The following is a 26,398-nucleotide window of genomic DNA, read 5'->3' as shown; positions in this document are numbered from 1 at the left end:
GGACTGTTAGAGTCTGAGTCTCATTTGTTATGCCCCCCTCCCCTTATTTTTGAGATAAACATTTTCATTTCCGTCTTTACAATGGGGAATTTGAAGCTATAAATTCACCTATTTTTCCTTAAATATTTCTTTTTTTTTTCTTTTGGTTTTTGGGCCACACCCAGTGGTGCTCAGGGGTTACTCCTGGCTGTCTGCTCAGAAATAGCTCCTGGCAGGCACAGGGGACCATATGGGACACCAGAATTCGAACCAACCACCTTTGGTCCTGGATCAGCTGCTTGCAAGGCAAATGCTGCTGTGCTATCTCTCCGGACCCTAAATATTTCTTTATTCATTCTTTTGTTCATCTGCTTTATAGGGCACAGCTGGTGGCACTCAGAAACTACTCTCAGCTAGGTGCTCAGGGATTGTTCATGGTGGTGTTCAGGAGACCATACTGTGGCAGAGATCAACTCTGGACCTCTGGCATGACAAGAATGAGCTCTAGCATGAGCTATATCTCCAGTCCTACTGCTAATTAAAAAGTAATTACCTTGACTTGAAAATAATTATTGTTAGGAATTGATACTTCCACAAAATTGTTTATTCTTTAACAGAAGCTATCATTTATTTTCCTTGTCAGCAGGAAAAAAAATATGCCTCAAATGAAATGCCAATTTTTTGCATTTTGGTCTTCCCATCAAATTTTTCTGAATTGAAGGGTTACTCCTGGCTAAGCGCTCAGAAATTGCCCCTGGCTTGGGGGGACCAATGGGATGCCAGGGGATCGAACCGCAGTCCTTCCTTGGCTAGTACTTGCAAGGCAGACACCTTACCTCTAGCGCCATCTCGCCGGCCCCAATTCTATGCATCTTACAGATGTGAAAAATTGACTCTTAGCCGGCTATCCTTTGCAAAAGCTGGCTCCCTGTGTGTGACACCAGGCGGGGAAAATCCGCGAAAGTACACCGGCCCAGTGGGGCTCAGCTGTGAAAGACTGTGAGTGTGACCTGTCTATGTCTGTCTACTGTCCTCTTGCGTGAAACTCTTGCGAGTGGGGCAAAAAGAGCCTCCAGAAACCTCGCTCGCCCAGACGCCATTTTCAGGGAGGGACTTCAGAGCATAAAAACCGGCAATTCTTTGCAAAAGCTGGCTCCCTGTGTGTGACACCAGGCGGGGAAAATCCGCGAAAGTACACCGGCCCAGTGGGGCTCAGCTGTGAAAGACTGTGAGTGTGACCTGTCTATGTCTGTCTACTGTCCTCTTGCGTGAAACTCTTGCGAGTGGGGCAAAAAGAGCCTCCAGAAACCTCGCTCGCCCAGACGCCATTTTCAGGGAGGGACTTCAGAGCATAAAAGCCGGCTATCCTTTGCAAAAGCTGGCTCCCTGTGTGTGACACCAGGCGGGGAAAATCCGCGAAAGTACACCGGCCCAGTGGGGCTCAGCTGTGAAAGACTGTGAGTGTGACCTGTCTATGTCTGTCTACTGTCCTCTTGCGTGAAACTCTTGCGAGTGGGGCAAAAAGAGGCTCAGAGGAGCACGGCCGCTCCGCTTCGCTACGCGGCCGTGCACTCTTTCTAAGGAAAGAACTCCATTGCAACAAGAAGGAAAAATCACACTAAGAACGGCGCTATATCACAGAAGCAAACATTTCTCTCTGGACTGTCTTCTCTGTTACATGCTCGGGCCTAAGATTTGACCCAGTGTGAGGCTTCATCCACGGAGGACTCCCCTCCCTTAGAGGCAAGTCAGCCCATCCAGAAAGGGAGGAGCCAGAGGAGTGTGCTGCCTACATCATATAGACAATGAATACCACTACAACACGTAGAAAAACCCACAATACAAATGTGACAATGGGGAAACAGCGCAGGCCAGCATCAGACATAGAGAATGAAGATGACAATTCTGAGGACCAGATAATGACTGAACAACTAATCAACCTCTCAGATAAGGACTTTAGACTAGCAATATGGAAGGTGCTCAACAGACTCCAAGAAACCATGGATCGAGTTGAACAGAACACTAATAAGAACCAAGAAAATATGAAGGCAGAAATGACAAAACTCCAAACTGAAATAACATGTCAACTAACAGGCCTGAAAAACTCAGTAAACGAAGTGAATGACAAAATGGATAAGCTCTGGGACAGGGTATCAGAAGCTGAGAATAGACTTGGTGCTGTGGAAGATGAGATACATAACAATTCCATACAGCAGGAGAGATTGGACAAAAAACTTAAAGCAAATGAGCAGACAATGGAAAAATTAGTCAAAGAATGGGAACAGACGAAAATAGAAGTCTATGATAAGATCAACAGAAACAACTTAAGAATCATTGGAGTCCCAGAGACCCAGGAAGAAAATTTCCAGGAAGAATCAATGGTCAAGAACATCATTAAAGAGAAACTTCCAGAGCTAAAGAATATATGTGATCAAATCCTGCATGCCCGAAGAGTACCAACCAAAAGAGACCCCAGAAAAACCACCCCAAGACACATCCTAGTCACAATGACAAATCCCACAGATAGAGACAGAATTCTGAAAACAGCAAGATCAAAAGGGGAAATCATGTTCAAGCAAGCTTCCCTGAGATTTACAGCAGACCTGTCACCAGAAACGCTCAATGCCAGAAAGCAGTGGTGGGATATTGTGACAAGACTGAATGAAATGAATGCTTCACCCAGAATACTATACCCAGCAAAACTCACTTTCCGGTTTGATGGAAGAATACATGGTTTCACAGACAAAAAACAGCTCAGAAACTTCACAGACACAAAACCAGTCTTAAGAGAAAAACTGAAAGACCTAATCTAAGACAAGACTACCCAAAAGACACACCAAATTTTGAAATAAAGATGGCGTTAAATCCCAGGACAATTCTTTCTCTCAACGTCAATGGACTAAATGCACCAGTTAAGAGACACAGAGTGGCTAAATGGATCAAAAAACTCAATCCAACCTTCTGCTGCCTACAAGAAACGCACCTGAATAGTCAGAACAAACATAGACTCAAAATAAAAGGCTGGAGAAAAGTTATCCAAGCAAACAACACCCATAAAAAAGCTGGAGTGGCCATACTAATATCAGATAATGCAAACTTTATACTCAGGAAGGTTGTAAGGGACAAAGACGGACATTTTATATTAATCAAGGGGTACGTAGAGCAGGAAGAATTCACTCTCCTAAACATATATGCACCGAATGAGGGGCCAGCAAAATATTTAATACAACTGCTGACAAATCTGAAAAATAATATCAACAACAACACAATAATTGTGGGGGACCTAAACACGGCTTTGTCAACACTGGACAGGTCAACCAGACTGAAACCCAACAAGAATATACTAGACCTGAGGAGAGAAATGGAAGAAAGAGGCCTAGTGGATATATATAGGACACTCCATCCCCAGAAACCTGGATACACATTCTTCTCCAATGTACATGGGACATTCTCCAGGATAGACTACATGCTGGCACATAAAACATACCTCCATAAGATCAAGAGGATAGAAATTTTGCAGACTACCTTCGCTGACCACAAGGCTCTGAAATTATTTGTGAACTCCAAAGGGACTCAGAAGAAACACTTTAACACCTGGAAGTTAAACAGCCTCATGCTCAATAACCAGTGGGTCCGAGATGAAATCAAGGAGGAAATAAAAAGGTTCCTGGAAACAAATGACAATAAAGACACAAACTCTCAGAACTTATGGGACACAGCAAAAGCAGTACTGAGAGGAAAATTTATAGCTTTGCAAGCACACATCAGGAAGGAAGAAGGAGCTTACCTGAGTAGCTTAATGACACAGCTAATAGAACTAGAAAATGCTCAACAAAAGGACCCAAGAACAGGAAGACAGAAGGAAATAACAAAGCTGAGAGCAGAAATCAACGAAGTGGAAACTCAAAAAACAATCCGAAAGATCAACGAAAGCAGAAGTTGGTTCTTTGAAAAAATAAACAAGATTGATAGACCACTGGCAAACCTAACAAAGAAAGAGAGAGAGAGAAACTTGATAACTCGTATCAGGAATGAAAAAGGAGAGATCACTACTGATATGACAGAGATTCAAAGGGTAATCAGAAACTACTTTGAAAAACTCTACGCCACTAAAAATGAGAACCTGGAAGAAATGGATAAATTCTTGGACTCTTATAATCTTCCACGGTTGAAGGAAGAGGATGTAGCATATCTAAACACCCCCATCACCATTGATGAAATTAAAACAGTAATCAAATGTCTGCCGAAAAACAAAAGCCCAGGTCCAGATGGATTCACTAATGAATTCTATCAAACTTTCCAAGAGGAACTACTGCCAATCTTGGCAAGACTCTTTCATGAAATTGAACAAACAGAAACACTTCCAAATAGCTTTTATGAAGCCAACATCACCTTGATACCTAAACCAGACAGAGACGCTACCAAAAAAGAAAATTACAGACCAATATCACTGATGAATGCAGATGCAAAGATCCTCAACAAAATCCTGGCAAATAGGATTAAATGCCTCATTAAGAAGATCATCCACTACGATCAAGTAGGTTTCATCCCAGGAATGCAAGGCTGGTTTAACATCCGTAAATCTATCAACATAATACACAACATCAATAACAAGAAAAATAAAAACCACATGATCATATCAATAGATGCAGAGAAAGCATTTGATAAGGTCCAACACCCATTCTTGATCAAAACTCTCAGCAAGATGGGAATGGAGGGAACCTTTCTCAATATAGTGAAGGCCATCTACCACAAGCCAGTGGCAAATATTATCCTCAATGGAGAAAAACTGAAAGCCTTCCCTCTAAATTCTGGCACAAGACAAGGCTGTCCTCTCTCACCACTCCTATTCAACATAGCACTGGAAGTACTTGCTATAGCGATTAGGCAAGAAAAGGATATCAAGGGAATCCAGATAGGAAAGGAAGAAGTCAAGCTCTCACTGTTTGCAGATGACATGATACTCTACTTAGAAAACCCTAAAGACTCTATCAAAAAGCTTCTAGAAACAATAGACTCATATAGCAAGGTGGCAGGCTACAAAATTAACACACAAAAATCAATGGCCTTTCTATACACCAACAGTAATAAAGAAGAAATGGACATTAAGAAAACAACCCCATTCACAATAGTACCACACAAACTCAAATATCTTGGAATCAACTTGACTAAATATGTGAAGGACCTATACAAAGAAAACTATAAAACTCTGCTCCAAGAAATAAGAGAGGACACACGGAAATGGAAACACATACCCTGCTCATGGATTGGCAGGATTAACATCATCAAAATGTCAATACTCCCCAAGGCATTATACAGATTTAATGCCATCCCTCTAAAGATACCCATGACATTCTTCAAAGAAGTGGATCAGACACTTTTGAAATTCATTTGGAACAATAAACACCCTCGAATAGCTAAAGCAATCATTGGGAAAAAGAATATGGGAGGAATTACTTTTCCCAACTTTAAACTGTACTACAAAGCAACAGTTATCAAAACAGCATGGTATTGGAATAAGGATAGGTCCTCAGATCAGTGGAATAGGCTTGAATACTCAGAAAATGTTCCCCAGAGATACAACCATCTAATTTTTGATAAAGGAGCAGGAAATCCTAAATGGAGCAGGGAAAGCCTCTTCAACAAGTGGTGTTGGCACAATTGGATAGCCACTTGCAAAAAATTAAACTTAGACCCCCAGCTAACATCATGTACAAAGGTAAAATCCAAATGGATTAAAGACCTCGATATCAGCCCCAAAACCATAAGATATATAGAACAGCACATAGGCAAAACACTCCAGGACATTACAGGCATCTTCAAGGAGGAAACTGCACTCTCCAAGCAAGTGAAAGCAGAGATTAACAGATGGGAATATATTAAGCTGAGAAGCTTCTGCACCTCAAAGGAAATAGTGCCCAGGATACAAGAGCCACCCACTGAGTGGGAGAAACTATTCACCCAATACCCATCAGATAAGGGGCTAATCTCCAAAATATACAAGGCACTGACAGAACTTTACAAGAAAAAAACATCTAACCCCATCAAAAAATGGGGAGAAGAAATGAACAGACACTTTGACAAAGAAGAAATACGCATGGCCAAAAGACACATGAAAAAATGTTCCACATCACTAATCATCAGGGAGATGCAAATCAAAACAACGATGAGATACCACCTCACACCCCAGAGAATGGCACACATCACAAAGAATGAGAATAAACAGTGTTGGCGGGGATGTGGAGAGAAAGGAACTCTTATCCACTGCTGGTGGGAATGCTGTCTAGTTCAACCTTTATGGAAAGCGATATGGAGATTCCTCCAAAAACTGGAAATCGAGCTCCCATACGATCCAGCTATACCACTCCTAGGAATATACCCTAGGAACACAAAAATACAATACAAAAACCCCTTCCTTACACCTATATTCATTGCAGCTCTATTTACCATAGCAAGACTCTGGAAACAACCAAGATGCCCTTCAACAGATGAATGGCTAAAGAAACTGTGGTACATATACACAATGGAATATTATGCAGCTGTCAGGAGAGATGAAGTCATGAAATTTTCCTATACATGGATGTACATGGAATCTATTATGCTGAGTGAAATAAGTCAGAGAGAGAGAGAAAAACGCAGAATGGTCTCACTCATCTATGGGTTTTAAGAAAAATGAAAGACACCCTTGTAATAATAATTTTCAGACACAAAAGAGAAAAGAGCTGGAAGTTCCAGCTCACCTCAGGAAGCTCACCACAAAGAGTGATGAGTTTAGTTAGAGAAATAACTACATTTTGAACTGTCCTAATATTGAGAATGTATGAGGGAAATGTAGAGCCTGTTTAGGGTACAGGCGGGGGTTGGGTGGGGAGGAGGGTGATTTGGGACTTGGGTGATGGGAATGTTGCACTGGTGATGGGTGGTGTTCCTTTTATGACTGAAACCCAAACACAATCATGTATGTAATCAAGGTGTTTAAATAAAAAAAAAATTAAAAAAAAAAAATTTTTCTGAATTAAAAAATGATACTAATCATGTAGACTCTACCTTGGAAGAATTAAAAACGAAATTAGATCCCCAGATGGCTGGATAATTACTGTTTATTGTCTTTTATGATGTAGATAGCCATTATACCAAGATGGAATACCTACACACAAACTTCTTATATTGCAAAAAAAAAAAAACAAATTCTATATTTGTTTAAGCCATTTTACTAAGCTGTAGTTATAGAAGTCAAATAACAATCTAAGTTATCAAAATATGACCATCAGCATAATAAATAGCCCCATTTTTTATTTGTGAAAACATATAGTACATAAATACAGTTCATAACTTTGTTTCTGGGCAAGAACAAACTTCAAGCCTTAGTAAAATACTAAGAAATATTTTTAATCTGCCCTCCCTAAGAAAGAACAATAAGCCTTCTTAAAGTAATCTGCTAATTCTTTTGAAGTTGTTGATTTGATTTTACATAATGCTTTCTTGACATATTTGACTATGCATTAATCACTATTTCTATAATAAAATTTATGTAGACAGAATACCATGGTATTCTGAGATTATAGAAGTTCTAAAGTCTTTGGGAAAGAAAGGCGTGAAGAGAGAAAGAATAAGAAATTGAGAAGATGGGGCCGAGGCAGTGGCGCAGGTTGTAGGGCATTTGCCTGGCACGCGCTAACCTAGGACCAACTGCAGTTCAATACCCTGGTGTCCCATATGATCCCTCAAGCCAGAGGTGCTTTCTTTTTTTTGGGGGGGGGTGGGGTCAAACCTGTTGACACTCAGGGGTTACTCTTAGTTATGCACTCAGAAATTGCTCCGGGCTTGGGGGACCATATGGGACACTGGGGGATCGAACCGCAGTCTGTCCTAGGCTAGTGAGCGCAAGGCAAATGTCTTACGGTTTGCACCACTGCTCCAGTCCCCAACCAGGGACTATTTCTGAGCGCATAGCCAGGAGTAACCCCTCAGTGTCACCGGGTGTGGCCCAAAAACAACAACAACAACAAAAAAAGAAATAGAGGAGAGTGAGATCAAGACAGAAAGAAATTCTGTGTTTCTTACCTGAGAGAATCTGAGGTCTAGGCAGTCTGAGTTTCTATTTCAGTGTTAATATCCTAAACTACTAGATTGTTTTTAAACTTAGAAATCTGAAAAAGTAGAAAGGACACTATAGTCTAAAACACAGATTTCTCTATTCTCAACGATTCAAAATAAATCAATTCTATTAATAGCTTAAAAGAAGCATTAAACTTACTACTATTAACCAAAAATAAACATATATTTCAAATTATGACATTTGATTCTGATTAGAAGATTATTTTGAGATATAAAACATATTTAACTTCATGCACAACCAACATTTCCCTCTAAACTGAAGGCAAATGCTTCTTCCGTATTTTTTTTAATCTAATTGAACACTTATTTATAGTCATTTTCTTTTTTGTTGCTTTTGTTTGGGGGGCATTTGGTGGTGCTCAGAGCTTACTTTTGACTCTCTTTTCAGGAATTATTCCTGTTTGAGCTTAGAGGACCATGTTGGATACTGGTGAGGCACAGGGACCATATATAGTTCCAAGGATCAAATCCATGTCTACCATATGCAAAGTAAGCACCTTACCTTTTCTACTATCACTCTGGACCTTATGGGTCCCCATCTTATTATCTAACTGGGGCAAAGCAGCAAACTAATGTATTAATAAAAGAAGATAGTTTAAAGAAAAACCTCCAAATAGTTGAAATTTAAAAATTATTCAACATTTTAAAAGATAAAATTTTATCATTTGATCAGGCAGAAAATGGTCGTTACCATATCATCTAATTTCTCTGTGATATTAAAAAGTGCATGTTCACAGACACAAAACTTCAAATATAAAATAATGTACAGCACAATGACTAAAGTTTAATACTGAATATTAAAAAAATAACCAAGAAAAGAGATCTAAAATAGTCTTCCTATAAGAAAAAAATTTAACAATGTATTGTGATGGATGTCAGCTAAATATTGTCCAGATCATTTCAAGTGGCTACAGATATCAATTATTTATGTTATGCACCTAAATCTAATGTGTCGATTATACCACATAAAAAGAAAAAATACTAAACAGAAAAAAAGAACATTAGGTACTATGGGAGAAACTAGAGTAAGGGTGGAGAGTCAAGAGATCTGAGAATAATGGAGTTTGCTTTGAAATATTAAATAGATGCTTATATACAGATAGACATCAAGAGTATCATTCTGAATGAAATGAGTCAGAGGGAGAAGGATTGATATAAAATGATCACACTCATTTACAGGATATATTTAAAAATAAATAAGCAAATAAACATAGCATGAGCATAATACCCAGAAACAATAGAAACGAGGGCCAGGAGGACTGGTCCATGGTAGAAAGCTTGCAACAAAGTGGGAGATGAGGGTAGGGAAGATGAGTGCAATTAAGACAGAAAAGGGATCATATGACAATATAGTTGGAAATGATCACTCCATTTAACTGAAAGGAGTTAAAGTGATCTATATGACACCTTTTCCATAACAGTATTGTAAAGCACAGTGCCTAAAAAGAAAAAAGCGAGAGAGAGGAGGAGGAGGAAGGGGAGGAAAAGGAAGAGGAAGTGGAGTAGGAACAGAAGGAGAGAGGAACAGAAGAAAATAAAGAACAAGAAGGAGGAGGAGAAGGAAGAAGAGGAAGAGGAGAGGCATCTCCCAGGGCATGAGAGAGAAACTGAGGGCATTGGTGACAGGAAGTGTGCACTAGTGATGGAAGGGTGTTGGAACTCTGTATGACTAAATCTCAACCATCAACAACTTTGGAACTGCATGTCTCACAGTGACTCAAAAAAATTCTAATTCAAAAATTTAATATTAAATACAATAGCCAGATACATTTCCTCTATAAAGAATTTCTGTGTGAAATATTCATCAGTTCTTCATGTCTTACTAATAATGCTAAAGAAAGTATTGACAACTCTTTTGGAGTTAGAAAACAAAAGAAAGAATATACCTGAAAATACATTAAAAACCTGGCAGTTAAAATAAAGAAAAAGGTAAAGGAAGCGGGTGGGGAAAATTAAAGAAAAAAGGTGAAGAAAGAAAAATTATGTAGGATATCTGGTTGGATATATGAGATAAGGGAGAGAAGATTATAAATAATGAATTCAGAGAATTCAGTAATGGAAGCAATTTGGCATAATTAAAAGAAGGAAACATCAAAAGTAAGAAAGAAAACATGGAAGTATGTTTCAGGAAAGAATTCCCTGTGCAAAGGCATCATCATTATGTGAGAATACAGTGGTCTACAGGTATGGAGGCAGGATTATGAGCAGGCAGGAAGAAAAGAACAATTAGAAATATAATAGAAGTGTTAAACCAAGTATAAAATACTGTATACTGAGAACAATAACTCAAGTATTTAGAAGAATTACTGGGTGTAATATGGAAAATGAATTATTTCTTGCTCATTTGTCAGAGCTTTAAAAAAAAAACTTCTACTATTGTGTTGTCTAAAGCTGTTTAAGTAAGATATTATTGTTTAAAAAAAAAAAACAAGCACACTTAAGAAGTTCAATCTTCCCAAAGTAAGCATTTTAAAAAAACAAATGCAAGCATATCTAGAAAAATATTTCTTAACTCACTTTTTTTCCTCTCGCTTTATTTAAAGCCAAATAATATGTATGCCCTAGGGTAATAAGGTCACAAGGTTAAAAGAGCAATGTGACAATTATAAAAAGTTAGATTACAGCTACGACAAACCAGGGCCCATTAGCCCATACTACGGAAAAGTTATCACTATAAATGGCTTTTTCCTGTATCCTTATCAATGCAGTGCACAAAGTATATCACCCTCTGCTTTTCTCTATGATCTATGTAGTGTTTATGCCTATCTAACCTCAACAGGCACTAGTGGGTCAGTGAAACTAGGAGGCAATGAGATATGGTAGGGAGAGTGATGAGACAATCTGTTAAGTGTCAGAAATGGACTACAAGTCACCAAACATTTCAGGGCAAAACTTTCCACATTAAAAAAAAAGAACAACTCTAAAGAAAATATGTTCTTATTGCTTATAAGTACTCGAGATCACCATGGAAACCAGAAAGCTTCAAGCTCTATTTTAACTGTATAAGTTGGCATAACCAGTGAAACCTGCATTTGTACTAGTAGGGAAAAGTAGATACATATTTTTGGAAGAGAAAATGAAGTCCATATAAAATGAAATCAAAACAATTACCAAATGAGCAAAAGAAAGACTGTAAATACCAGCTACTGAAATATTAGCCAAAGTTCTTAAAAAATAAATTTCAAGTATATAAACATAATAATTTCTCTCGAACATCAATGCCATACCAAAAGATTTGAAAAGGGTAACTAGTCATTTCAAATTACTGTTCCCAGGATGCCATTTCCATTAAAACTTCAATGTTCTGTTCTTCTTTCCCAGAGAAATATTTTATATTTTAGATAAACAAAATAGAGTATTTTTTAAAAGCCAGGCTTCTTCAGACTCTCTTACAAAGAAGCCTTTTTCTAGATCCATTAAATTATAAACTAGGAGCAGAAATTGCCCTGCTGATCATCTTTCGCATACTTCACTGTATTTGGAAATGCTGATTTAAAGAAAAAAATTTAAACTTTATGCAATTATTCTCTAAGAAATACTTGAATATACTGAGATGAACTGTAAAAAAAAAAAAAGCCACAACCCAAGACAACAATATAATACAAAGCATTTCAATGACACCTGAGAAAAGAGCAGGCATAACTTAAAATTTAAAAATCATAAAAGAAAAACAGATCAACTGATAATACTTGTATTCCCCCTAAAGTGTGGCTCCAGAAACAATTTCATGATGGGGAGCAGGGAAGCAGTTGGGTCATAGTCAGTGATGTTCAGGCCTTACTCCTTATTTGTTGCTTAGAGATTATTCCTGGTGGTATTTGCAGAACCATATGTGATTAAAACAGAGCCAACAGTATGCAAGGCAAATGCCTTGACCTCTGTACTGTCCGTCTAACCTCTAAGAACAACTTTAAGGAAGTATAAATCATTGAAACATAAGTTTCTAGCAATTCTAGAATTTAATATACACAATATCTAATTTTGTAAGACTGATAAAATAACACATTTCCTTCTCTATTTAATACCATAGTTAAGAATGTCAAATAAGAAAAATATCCTCAAAACTAAGTATCTAGAATTTTGTATGAAGGCCTTCCTCATTGACCTTATTTTATATTAAAGAGAAGAAATTCTCAACATAATGCTAGCTCTTTGAAAAAATAAAAAGAGGAAGCTCAAGTATAAAACAAGTGCAATCAATTTTAACAAAAATGGAAAAAATATAATCCTGTTCTAATTAGTATTTATTGCCAAATCAATGCTCTGTGAGAAATACAGAACAGTAATTTGTTTTTCTTTTGGCAATCAGTTACTTATATAGATAGCAACATGTAGCATAACTATTTTGCTATTTTTTTATAAGGGAACCTGATGGACTAAAGAGATAGAATTGGGACAAGGATGTTTGCCTAAATCCAGTTCAATTCCTGGATCTGCCTATGCCCCCCCCCCCACTAGGGATCACTCCTGAGAAGAGCAAGGAATAGTCATGGAGCACCACCAGGTATGGCCTCAAATTTAAAATAGATAAATTCATAAATTATTATTAATGAATCAATATTAATGGGAATTTCATTTCTTAAATAATTATGATTTTAATATCTGACCCAAATTATACTCCTTATATTCATATCTGCTTTAAGTCTAACTTCTAGTTCTTGTTAAATTTACTTGATTATTAAGTAACAATACTGACTCCTGATAATACTGAGAGACAAAAATTTCAGCCTCTTAGATCTTATGTCAACTCAGTTAACTCTTTCATGGCATGATTCATAATAAAACACTATAAGACCATGGAAAAAGTTACATATAAAATTCAAGATTACATTAATATATGTGTCACAATTCCAAAGGATCTTGAAAGCCAACCTGGAGAATACCAAATTAATTTTTTATTAAATAAAAGCTTATTAAAAAAAATAAAAACTTCTTGAGACTATTCAAGTATCTTCATTTTAATATCCAACTGATGCCAAGGTTCTTTAAATAATTTGTTTTCTTAATACTACATTTTACTGGGGTACTATGATTTACTGTTAATAGTAGTTTCATGTGTGCATTGTTCCAACACCCTATCCATCACCAGAGAGGACACCTCCCTCCACCAATATCCCAAAGATCCCCCTACTTACACCTCACCCCCATTTCCTTAATTTTGTTCTGTGGACGAACATTTTTGTTCTATTGCCTTTGGTCATTTGTTGTTTCCTTACTGTATAGGTTTTATCCCACATAGGAGAGACATCATTTTGTATTTATTCCTTTCCTTCTGACTGATTTCACTTAGCATGATATCATCTAGTTCTTGCATGTAAAGCAAACCATATTATTTCATCATTTCTTATAGGTGCATAATATTCTCTTGTGTAAATATGCCACAAATTCTTGATTAATTCACCCATAGTTGTACATTTGAGTTGTTTCCACAACTTGGCTATTGTACTATATGCAATATAGATGTGAATATTCCTTTGCCTTTTTTAAAAAAATATTGATTGATTGATTGGTTTTTGGGCCACACCCAGCAGTGTTCAGGGGTTACTCCTGGCTTCTGCACTCAAAAATCACACGTGGCAGGCTGGAGGACCATATAGGATGCTGGGAATCGAACCTTCTGGTCCCTCCCAGGTCGTCCACATACAAGGCAACAGCCCTACTGCTGTGCTATTTCTCCAGCCCCTGAATATATTCTTTCATATTTGTATGTTGGGTGAGGGGTAGATGTCAGGAAATGAAATCACTGGGTCTAATGAACTTCTATTCTTATTTTCTGAAGAAAACTCTTTATAGCTTTACCGTAGAAGTTGAACTACTCAACATTCCACATCAACCATGAAGGAGGGTTTCCTTTCTCACCACATACCCATCAATACTGGTTATTTCTAGAATTTTTGATATATGTCATTCTCACTGATGTGAGATGATAATTTCATTGTTGTTCTGATGTGCATTTTCCTAATAGCAAGTAATGATGAGCACATTTTCATATGTCTACCAGCCATACTGGATATCTTTCTTTGGAGAAGTGTCTGCTCATCTCTCAACCCATTTTTGTATGGCATTATTGGATTTTATTTTTGTGGTTGAGTTTTGTGTACTTTATAAATCTTGAATATAAGTCCTTTATTTGATATACTGTGTGCAAACATGTCCTGATTCCCCTTATCACCTCAGAAAACATGTCAAGTACAGCAGTTAAGGCACTTGCCTCTTATGTGGCACCCTACTTATAATCTCTGGCACCACACACAATCCCCTAAGTACTGCCAAGAATGATGCCTGAGCACAAAGCCAGAAGGAAGCCTTGTACGCTGCCAGATGTTGCCCCAAAACAAATAAAAAGCATGTCAATTACAACTTCACTCATGGCCCTTTTACACCTCACGTTCCTTTCTGTATTATCTGCAGATACATGGTCATCCATTTTGATCATCTACAGTGTAGAACAGATAAGTAGATTCAGATTATAAAGGGAAAAAAAATTCAGAAAAATTTGGCCACTCTACTTTATCCCCTACAACCATGATGAAAAAATATAAAGCAATTGTAGGTAAATTCTAATTTTGCTGCTGATTCACCTCTTCTAACTGCTGTCAAACTATAACATAAAAATACATTAAAGGCAAGTTTGATGCAGTATATTCTGAAACCTAACACAATTGCTTATGAAAAATGGGAATAGTTACTCACTATAGTTTTCCTAATTTCTAAAACTTTGTTCTAACTTCCTCTAAGAAGAAGAATCCAAAGGTCAAAACCACTAGTTTAGGAATTGACGCTAACTTCTTAGAGATCACAAACGTTTTATGCATCATGGTTGACTAAGGAATAAAAATTTATGACACTGAAATAAGGTCATATTACAATATGCTTTTAAATGGAGATTTTTGTGAGGCTTCTAAATGTATGAAAGAAAGCAAAACAAACCCCAAGGAGGTTTCTTAAAGAGAACACTCAAAATGTAATAACATAAATTCTGGGAAATAAGTTTATAATCAATAGATACATAGAACTCAACTCAAGCTATACTTTCTTTAGATGCAATATTATTTCAGGTCTATGGAAAAGAATCATGATTTGGGAAGTTTAAGAGTAAGCAAAACACAATGCTCATGTACAAATGTGCATTTTGTCTAAAGAAAGGATTCATAGCATTCATGAGAGTTTCAAAGGCACCTTAACAAAGAAAAGTTAAAGAAAATACTTGCTAGAACCTTTGTTAGATTAAACTTTTTCTACTAATTTCTTGGCTTATTTTACAGACTACTGGATGAGAGATACATAAATAAATATGAATTTTTTATGATTCACATGTTTTACTTGAGGCTTACTGTTTACTATAAAAGAAAACATTCATTCATTGCTATTATTCCTACCCATAGGTTCAAAATATCTGGAATCCTAACAGGTAACTTTATCGTATAGTCTAAGATATACTTAGAAAAAAACTGAATCAAAAGTCCTCTCTTCCAACATTTTTGTCTAGAATTTTTTTTTAATCTAATTATTTTAATGCTAAAATCATTGACTAAAATATTACAGTAAGATATGGTCATAAGTGAAATCCACTAACTAGTGAAATAGTTGTATTTATAGATCTGTTTTCCTAGTGTCATAATGATGCCCACATAGCATGTCCTGGAGCAAGTATATTTCCCTTCCAATAACAAAAGGGTATGTGAGCAGCAACCTAGAGAGGAGTCAGAAAGATTATATAGTCTATAAAGAGTTTAAAGTACACAAATCTCTGTCCAAATTAAACCAGGTTCAAGGCATAGAGCCCATAAATATGGCAGGCATCACTGGATTGATAGAGATTAAAAAAAAATACCTGAAAGAGACTGGTTTCTGTCTCCATCCACCTTTTTAAACTAATACTCTACAATAGACCAGTGATCCTCAAACTACAGCCCACGGGCCACATGTTGTATTTGTTCCCATTTTGTTTCTTTACATCAAAATAATATATATATGCAGTGTGCCTATAAATTTGTTCATAGCTTTTATTTTACTATAGTCTGGCTGTCCAACAGTATGCAGGACAGTGAATTGGCCCCCTGTTTAAAAAGTTTGAGGACCACTGCGATATACAAAGATTCCCATATCATTGTCTTTAGTCATCATTTGTTATTGTTATTAGATCATAACAATAGCATCACATTGTTATTATTCATCATTCTAGTAAGTCTGACCTTACCAAATTTAGCTTTAATGATTATAAAATGATACTGTATATCCCATCCCTACTGCCCATCTCTGATCTGCCTGTGAATATTTAAACATCAAAAGTTGTTTAAAACTATTTCATAAAATACCCCTACCTTTGCCCTGCATACTTCCATTACATGACTATATCAAGGACCAAGTCTCAATTAGCTACTATCTGACCCTTGTTCACTTTCTTCCCTCCCCTCCTCCTGCCAAAGTTTGCCCTTCCTGCCAAAGTTCAGCACTTCCTAGAAAAGTCTCACTGCCTGTTTGATATTGTACTTCACTTTAGTCACCAAAGGAAGAATTTACAGGTGCTTGGCCCCATCTATAAGACCATGACCGAAATCTGACCTCCTGTTACAATACATGAACTCCTGCCCTACTGATAAGGATGGCAGATATAAGTAGGATTTTTCAAATAATCCTTTGGGAATTTATAAGCAGCACAGCCATAAAAGGGGGGTGAATGGAAGGTCGGTTTCACTAAAAATAATAAATATTGCCATGTTTATTCAAAGTGTGCCTTGTTATCCCTCAGGCCAAAAGTTCAGATAAACACTATTGTAAATGACAAAATATTAGAACTTTTTGTTACTTCTGTTATGATCCTTCCGTTGGACACCAATAGAACTGTTTCCCTTGAATAAGCCCCAGCCCTTATATTGTATAACACTGCCTGAGAACAGAATGCTGGATTCATTGGCAGGTCAAAAGGAGGGTAGTTATCTTTCAAAATCAAAAACAAAACATGTATTGGGTATTAGACATTACTAATAATAAATGTGAGGGTTTTAAAAAGAGATGAATAAAACATGGTGCTTGCCCTAATGTGCTTGCGATCTTTTAAAAGAAAGAACACATATTTAGAATATCAGGATACAATACATTAAGCACTAGTATAAATATGAATTGGATTAAATAATAGTGAAAAGGGGAAAGGAGTTTACTTATTTCAATTTTAAACATCAGGAAAAATTTCAAGGACATAAGGGTAAGATAAAAAGGAGTTAGTAAAATAAAAAAGGAAAAATAGATGATTCAAAAAAAATGTACTAATATAAAGAAAGGAAGAGAAGCATAAATTAGCATTGCCAGAAGCATTTTTGGTATAATTAAGGTATAATGTTAGTAGAAAATATTGTAGTCAGGACATTGAAAATCTACAAACTCTATTCATGAATATGGAAAACCTATTCAGGGGTCCTCACACTTTTTAAACAGGGGGCCAGTTCACTGTCCCTCAGACCATTGGAGGGTTTGACTATAGTATAAACAAAACTTATGAACGAATTCTTATGCACACTGCATATATCTTATTTTGCAATGAAGAAACAAAACAGATACAAATACAATATGTGGCCCGCGGGCCATAGTTTGAGGACCACTCTATTCTGTATTTTTGTCACAGGTGAACAATATGAAAATTTTAAGCAAGTAACAATATCATAAACTTTTATGATCAATTGCTTCAACAATATTAAGAATTAAGAAAATAATTTATGATATAGGGCTGGAGAGATAGCATGGAGGTAAGGTGTTTGCCTTGCATGCAGAAGGATGGTGGTTCAAATCCTGGCATCCCATATGGTCTCCAGAGCCTGCCAGGAGCAATTTCTGAGTGTAGAGCCAGTAGTAACCCCTGAGCCCTGCCGTGTGTGACCCAAAAAAAAAAAATTATGATATAAAATACGGAGGCTAGTTATATATATAGAAGTAAAATAAAAATCTAACTATATTTAGGTGGCAACATTTCCAAACTTTGAATATATGGGTATGGCACTGAGAGAAAAAAAAATGTTCTCAGCTGGCAAATGCATGTGTGACACTGCTATTACCTCAGATAACTTAAATTCAGAAGTAAATTTTTGGGAGTGGGAGATAAAAGAAACACAGAGTTGTAGTCCTTTGGAATACACGCACAGTTAGGTTCAGTAAACATATAAAGAGTATGAAGTGTAAGAGAAAGCTGAGAAGTGAAGATAAAGGTTAGAAAGTCATTAGCACTTTCATCTATGAAAGCAGATTTTGTCATTCAAGAAAGACAAGAGAAAATGCAGAAGGAGAACTGGGGCAGAATGCTGGAAACACTGATGGTTACAGAGAGGCAGAGCCCACAAAGCTAAAACAGATAACAGCTATCAACAAGGCTTCTCTAGGAAAAGGAAAACATTGCAAAGAGAGACAAAGGGATTAGGAGTTTTAAGGAACAAAGTCAAAAGTAGAGGAAAGGCCCAGGAAGATTCTAATTCAGGGTAGTGTTACAAACAGACGATAAACCAACTGGATTAAAAGAAAATCAAGAATAAAAAAGACAAGAACTGGAGAGAAAAATGAATGAAACGAATCAGATATATTCTTCTCAGACCTGATTGTTCCATTCCCAAAGCATTTCTTAATGCCTGACATTAATATTAACTACATTAGGAAAGAGGAAAATATTTATGTTACAAATCTTCAGATTAAGTAATTCATTTTAAGTATCTCTGGAGTTAACATTGTGAGAAGCTATTCATTACCACACAATAATTCAAAGTAGTAATGAGAATGCGGAAACAAAAGTGACAAAATACAGACTTATAAAGACTTCAAATAAGAATTTAAACATCTAGCTGGAAAAATAATACAGGGGTTAAAGTCTTGCACACAGTAGACCCTGGTTCGATCCCCAGCACTACATAGGGTCCTCCAAGCACTACCGTGAGTGCTCCCTGAACACAGAACAAGAAGTAAATAAGTAAGCCCTGAGAAGTTCTTGGGTAGTCACCCTATACTAAGAGGCAGAATATGAATTACTTCTAGAGTTCTGTCATAACATCGGCATGGCAAAAGATAAAAAAGAAGAAATCCCCAAATAAGACACTTTATTAAAAGGGGGAAAATATTTTACATGATACTCTAGACAAAGAATGAATTTTCAAAACTATATATAGCATTTATAAAGTTCAGTATCAAAAAATAATCTTATAAAAATCTACGAGAAGTTAAACAGACACTTCATCACAGAAAACATAAAGACGGCCAACAGGAATATGAGAAAGGGCCCATCAATCCCAGATAATCAGGGAATTGCAAATCAAAACAATGAGCTATCACCTCACACTGGTAACAATAGTGCAGGTAGAATGGAAATAGCTAGTGCTCACAGCGACACAGGAAAAAGGGACACCCATCCATTGTTGCTTTCACTGTCATCTGATTCACTATTATGGTAAACAGTGTGGAGACTTCTCAAAAAAATAAAAATAAAAAGAATAGGTGCTGCTGAAATAATATTAGGATTAAAGCATCAGTCTTGAATGCAGCTAGTTCTGACTTGATCCCTGGCACTATATAATCAGGTTCAGTCCTTAAGAGCCCCAAGTAGAAGTTCCTGAGTTCTACAGGCATGACTTTGGTAACCCCAGACACTGAAGGGCCAGATTAGCATTGCATCCTTGATCCTCACACTAATCCACCAGTGATTGGCTGAGAATCACCAGACAGAGTCATTGGATCTTCTGAGCCATCATTGGATCTCCTGAACCATCACTTGGGACACACACACACACACACACACACACACACACACACACACACACACACACACCAAAATTGAAAACAGAGCATCCATGTGGCTCAGTGTTTCCCATTCTAAATATCTACCCCAAGAATGGAATACTAAAGTGTTAATAAGTAAGGATAAATAAAAACCCATGCTCACCACAACATTAGTCACAATAACCAAGATCTATAAACAACCCAAGTCTCCAATAACAGAAAGGTAATTAAACTGTGGTATCTATATACAATGGCATATTACTTAGCCAACCCCCACCCTTGCCCCAAAATTGAAAACTTGCTATTTATTGCAACCTGGACGGAATCAGAGAAAATCATGTCTGATGTGAATCAGAAGGAAAAAGACAAATATCACTCATACGTGGAGTATAATGAAACAAAACAAGGAAATAGAAAAATCCCCCATGGAAGCAAATGCTGAGATACCTTAAATATAACTGTAAAAGACTTGTAATTCACATTAGTCTCAATAAAAATAATTTTAAAAAAAGGTAGTTTAGGGGCCGGAGAGATAGCATGGAGGTAAGGTGTTTGCCTTTCATGCAGAAGGTCCGTGGTTCAAATCCCGGCGTCCCATATGGTCCCCCGTGCCTGCCAGGAGCGATTTCTGAGCATAGAGCCAGGAGTAACCCCTGAGCACTGCCGGGTGTGACCCAAAAACCAAAAAAAAAAAAAAAAAAAAAAAAAGGTAGTTTAAGAAAATTTAAGTATTAAATGGTCATTAGATCTTAATGGAGAAGCAGAAGTTATCAATAATTAGAAAAATGTAAATTAAAACTATCAAGTAACAAAGAATAGAAATTAGTAAAATTAAGTATTATAAATTTATTTTATGACTCAATAATTCTGCTCTTAGATGTAAAAATCACAGAAACTTGTGCACATGTTAAATTAGAAGGTTAAGAGGCAAATATGTTGAAACTGTAATAGATCATTAAAATCAGCAAATACAACAGCTTAATGTGTATTGGGGAGGTAATGAATGAGCTATAGAGTGTAACAAGGATAAATATTGAAAATAGCAATAAATAAAAATCAAATTAATAGAACTAGATACACTCTCCATAAATAACTTTATAAATTATTCTTATAAAGTTAAGGATAAATTAAATCACAAAATTTAAAAGCACATTGTACACAGTTTATGCAGTTTCCATTTATTTTCTATAAGTACTATACTGTTTGCTAAAAGTACCATCAATTAAAAGCACTTAGATGTGCAAAAGTACTAAATTTTTTAAAATCACAAATTCAATCACATGTTAAACATACTACAGTTGATGTATTTGGGAATGAGAAACAATTGGGCTTGAAGTTAAGAATGATATAAAAAATAAGGATTGTATGAAATGTTAATGGCACATACCAAACTAAGCTGCATATGATTTAATTCTATATACATTGTTCTTTATACAATACTCTCTATCTTTCTTTCTATATCCAGTTTATAGAATATAAGATAGAAAAAGTAGCAGAGAAGATAAAGACCATGAAATTAGAAAGCAAGAAAGGAGGTGAAAGGAGAGGGCAGGAGAAGAAGCTATCAAATCTTTCTTAAACTAATGGAATGAAAAAAGCACCAGAAATACTTAAGGTCATTATATCCCCAGACCAATGTCCCAAATTGTCTGAAGTAATGAATAAATGACACTTGGTTAAATATCTGCAAAAAGAAACTGGATCACAACCTGGGAGAAAAATATATTTTAAATAAATATATTAGAACCATCCTGATAGAGGCTTCACTGCACAATGCTCTAAAGAGCATCAACACTAAACTTAAGTCATCAGTTGACTATGACTATACCTTAGTTCCAGAGTTTAATATTCCCAGTTGACACTGCATCTCTATGTCTGCATGTACCACCAGTAGGTGAAAAGTGTCATTTCTTAAAATAGAGTAAGAATGTAATATCTCCCTCAGAGATTCCATAAGATTTACATGACATAAAAGGTTGTCAACAGAAATGAATAACTTTTTAAAATATTATTTCAATATAAAATTCTATTTCAATAAATTATTAATAATGTGAATGGGAATATGTGAATGTCTCTACGTTAAATATGATTACACATTGATTAAACGCAGACAATTAGTTAAAGTTAATGTCATTGACCACAGCATAGTAGATAGAAACAAAACACTCAGAAATAAATAATAATTAGTCATAATAAATAACAAATAAATACTTCTTAAATAATAATTTTCCAGTTCCTTTAATAAACTGAAAAAATTTTAAAAACTTTTCTAATTCAGGGTTCAGAGTGGTAGTGCAGTGGTAGGGCATTTGTCTTGCAAGTGGCTGACCTGGGACGTCCTGCAGTTCGATCTCCTGGCATCCCATATGGTCTCCCAAGCCAGGAGCAATTTCTGAGTGCATAGCCAGGAGTAACTCCTGAGTATCACCAGTTGTGGCCAAAAACCAAAAATAAATGAATAAATAAAAACTTTCTAATTCAGTAAGGCAAAACCAAATAAAGACTTACCAGGACAGAATATATATGTAGACATCGATAAACAGGAGAAAAATCCACCAAATCTTGAGCGCCAGGTACCTGCAAACAGTGTCAAGATTATCACAAAATATTCAAAAAGTATTAATAGCAACTTTATTAATTTCACACTAAAATACAGAAATTTAAGGCCAGCTCTAACTTCTAAGAGAGGAAACACAATGCTCTCAAAAACCTTGCTTGTGTATTTTAATAGTGGAGACAAAGAGCAGGATATGTAGGGGAACACAAAAGAGGTGTCACTAATTTTGTGTCTGTTGCTAGAGCCATATCTTGAATCTACTACCTCTAAATGATAAGTAAAAAAAAAGAAGATTAGTATGTGACTTTGAATGACTTATCTTTGTCTTCTTCTTAGATAATTAGTAGGGTAGACTACATTAAAATAAAAAGAAACCTAAGTGACAGGGCTGAAGAGAGTTCAATGAGCTAGAGCATATGCTTTGCATGTGGGAGACATGGTACAAAATTTAGCACCAAAATTTAGTCCCTGAGAACCGCCACATATAGCCCAAAATGAGAAAAAAAAAAATCAGTGAAAGTGAAAATAAAATCTGCCATTTAGATAAATACAATGATTTTCCAATTAGTTTTTGAAGGGCAAAGAAGATAGTAAATATTAGTTAAGGGATTAGGGTGTTAAATAATCATGAATAGAAAGCCAAACTAGAAACAACAACAAAATATAACAGAAATTCTTATGTATAAACACTAGATGAAGAAACATGAGGAAAGATTTAGTGTATACCGTATTTTCCGGCATATAAGAAGACTGGTCATATAAGAGGACCCCCTAATTTTGCAGTTAAAACATAGGTTTAGGCCTATATTCGCTGTGTCAGACAGAACTTTCCTGTGCTACAACTGTATGTACCACAATGAGACAATCATAACAAGCAAAGGTTCAAAGGTTAGACTGTAATAGACTTCCTCTCTGACTCTGGCCGATCTGAGCAGGCTTTTGAGAGTGTAGATTCGGGTCCAGAACATTGTCTAATTTGCATGCATCAAAAGCCTGCTTGGATTGGCTGAGTTAGAGAGGCGGTCCGAGCAGCCTTGCAGTGATTGGTGCAGGATCGAGTTGGAAAATTTGTTTTGTGGCAATATTCAGACAATTTTCATTTAGCAGCATATTGAAACATTTTTTCGGGATATACTCGGCGTATAAGACGACTCCTGATTTTCGGTTAACTTTTTTTTGTTTCAAAAGTCGTCTTATACGCAGGAAAATACGGTAAGTGTATAAAAGGAAAAAAGGACGAGATAGAGAAGAAAAAATGTCTGACAAAATCTGGAGAGGAAGAGCAGGGAGTGGGACTGAAGGGAAACTGGGGACATTGGTGATGTGGACTGCTTTGCACTGATGAAGGTATGGGTACTGAGCATTGTATGACTGAAACTCATGAACAATTTTATAACTGTGTATCTCACTGTGATTAAATTAAAATTTTACTTAATAAAAGTACAACTGGTTTAGAGCCACACCAATTCTGTTATGTGACTGGACTTATGGGTAAGTGACAATGTACCAGAATTTTCTTCAGCCAGAATTTTGTCAACCAGAAAAATAAATTATCTGATGTGTTACACAGCCAGACCTGTTAAAAATAAAAGAGATGCTGAGAGTAAATACTGAACAAAAGAAAATGAGGCAAAAAGGAATAGGAAAAAATTAAAAAGTAATCAAAATAAAGAATAGGCTTAAGTTTTCACTAGTAATTCATCAGAATACAGCAGACATGTGTAAATTGGGTTGGGCTTATTAATGATTACAAGATTGTTCCCCCTATTTGGTAAAGTAAATCTTATTTCCTTTAGGGATATAATTCCTTCAACTAATCTGCTTTTCTTAATAAAATCTACTTCAAAAGCATAATGCCTATTTTGCTTTTCCTCTGGATCCATTATATCTACATATCTGTTCACTACTACATTTATTTTGTCTCCATAAGGGAAGAAAATAAATCTATTTCAGAATCCAAAAAAAATTCTTTTTTCCATTGTGTCCATCATTCTCACAACTCTCTCTTTATTTGGGCAACAGTGGGAATCTTTACAATACTATTTTGTTCATCGCTGAATTGTTTCTAATATACTACTTTGCTTATATTGTAATACCATGGTAGATTTTACATATACTATTATATTTTTACTTTTCTATTTTTTTCTTTCATGTTCCTTACACTCCATGTCTATTTTAATTTTATTAAATTAAAATTTTAATTTTAAATGTAATGAAATGTTTAATAAAATTTAATTTTTTAGTCTAAAAATAATCCAAAAATGCTATATATATTTAGGTTCTCAAAACAAAACTTTACTATAATATTGTATGTCAATTATATTTCAATTTTTTTAAAAAATCTTCAAAAGATGACAATAAAATCTTCAAGAACTTATATCATGATCAAGAAAAGAAAGTCTTAGCATTGCAAAACTACCGAGAAAAACATCAGATGGGCATCTCACAGTTAACATCAAATAGTTGAAAGCTTATAAAAATCATATTGCTAAAAAAATCATATTACTGTAGGACTATGAAGGACTGCTCATTTATATCTTAACAATATACAAAAGGTGATTATTTTCAAATCTCTTATTTTAAATGTCCACATCACTGAAAGCATCTTTATATGTCTTCTTCTTTGCAAAGTGAAATTTTTAAAGAAATTAATTTTATCCTACTAGAAAACAAAAGTTTACTAGCAAAAAATATATATAATAATCCAAGTTCTCAAAGAACTAAAAAATAAAAATTTCTTAAGTCTACCTTAACAACAGCATTTAAGCAACAATAAAATTACACATGCAGGGGCCAGAGAGATAATACAGTGGGTAAGGCACTTGCCTTGCATATAGTCAACCTATATTCTATCTCCAATATTCCATATGGTTCCCTGATCATTGCCAGGAGTGAGCACAGAACCCAGGCATAAGCCCTGAGTACTGTTGGTTGTGGCCCCCAAACCAATGAATAAATAAAATCACATATGCATATGAAAAAGAAAGATGTTTAAAATTTTATTTGTATAGAGAATAAAACTTCTATAAATAGAACTGATTATAATTACTATCGATGCATATTTACAAAATGGTTTGAGGAAATTTTTAGTTATGACAAATTCCATCACAACTTTCTTCAGATATCCTCATGAAGTTTATCTACTTGGTTTTGCTTAACTTAAAGCCAGTTTCACTCAAAAGGAAAATGCTCTAAACCATTTCAGATATGGCCCTTTCACAGGTACAGTCCTGTGTATAGAATGAACATACAGAATTTGGGGTCAGTTTCCCTAGAAATCTATAATGAATAAGCTGTGGGGTCCTTTACAAAGATAGAAATCTGGTAGCTAATAGACTAAGACAAGGTTACATGGGTCAACTGAAAGTTACATAAGTTTAGAGAGGGGACAAAGGCCTTTCCTGTCATCTCCAATAAATATTTATAACTAAACCTATTCTCTGTGAGACTGTCTTGACATCATCATATTCAATTTTAAACTGTTTAAAGTGTCATGATCTGGAAGTATTGGACCTGCTATTTCTTAGCCTCTAAAACCACAATTTTTATGACCTTCAAAGTATATCACTGTCTATTTTTAAAGTGTACACCAAAAGCTAGGCTAAGAGAAGAAGAGAAGAGAAGAGAAGAGAAGAGAAGAGAAGAGAAGAGAAGAGAAGAGAAGAGAAGAGAAGAGAAGAGAAGAGAAGAGAAGAGAAGAGAAGAGAAGAGAAGAGAAGAGAAGAGAAGAGAAGAGAAGAGAAGAGAAGAGAAGAGAAGAGAAGAGAAGAGAAGAGTAAAAAAGAAAGAAAGCAATTTAGAATGGGGATTCAGTTCACGAACTTTACCTCGATCCCCAAAATAGCCTACTGTTTAGAAATCATTTTTTCTCCTGCTTCCTTCTGTGAGGAACACTAGGGACACTGTAGGAACCAAGAGGAGTGCTGTGAGGAGAAAGGTATGTCAAGTATGCACTGACTCATGTTGCTTTGAGCTAGAAGTGTTTTCTCTGCT

The 26,398-nt window shown here is 35.9% G+C and overlaps 1 protein-coding gene across 1 annotated transcript in view; it reads right to left on the bottom strand.

The window, feature by feature from the left end:
* Nucleotides 1-26,398, bottom strand: part of EXOC6B (exocyst complex component 6B) — a 604,019-nt gene that overhangs the window by 328,044 nt on the left and 249,577 nt on the right. The window contains exon 8 of the mRNA XM_049785045.1: nt 22,357-22,425. Coding sequence (XP_049641002.1) covers nt 22,357-22,425 — 69 coding nt within the window. The remainder of the gene's footprint in view (nt 1-22,356; nt 22,426-26,398) is intronic.

The sequence above is a fragment of the Suncus etruscus genome, chromosome 12 (genome assembly GCF_024139225.1).
Source record: "Suncus etruscus isolate mSunEtr1 chromosome 12, mSunEtr1.pri.cur, whole genome shotgun sequence".
Taxonomy (NCBI): Eukaryota; Metazoa; Chordata; class Mammalia; order Eulipotyphla; family Soricidae; genus Suncus; species Suncus etruscus.
This window is presented reverse-complemented; position numbering and strand designations above follow the sequence as displayed.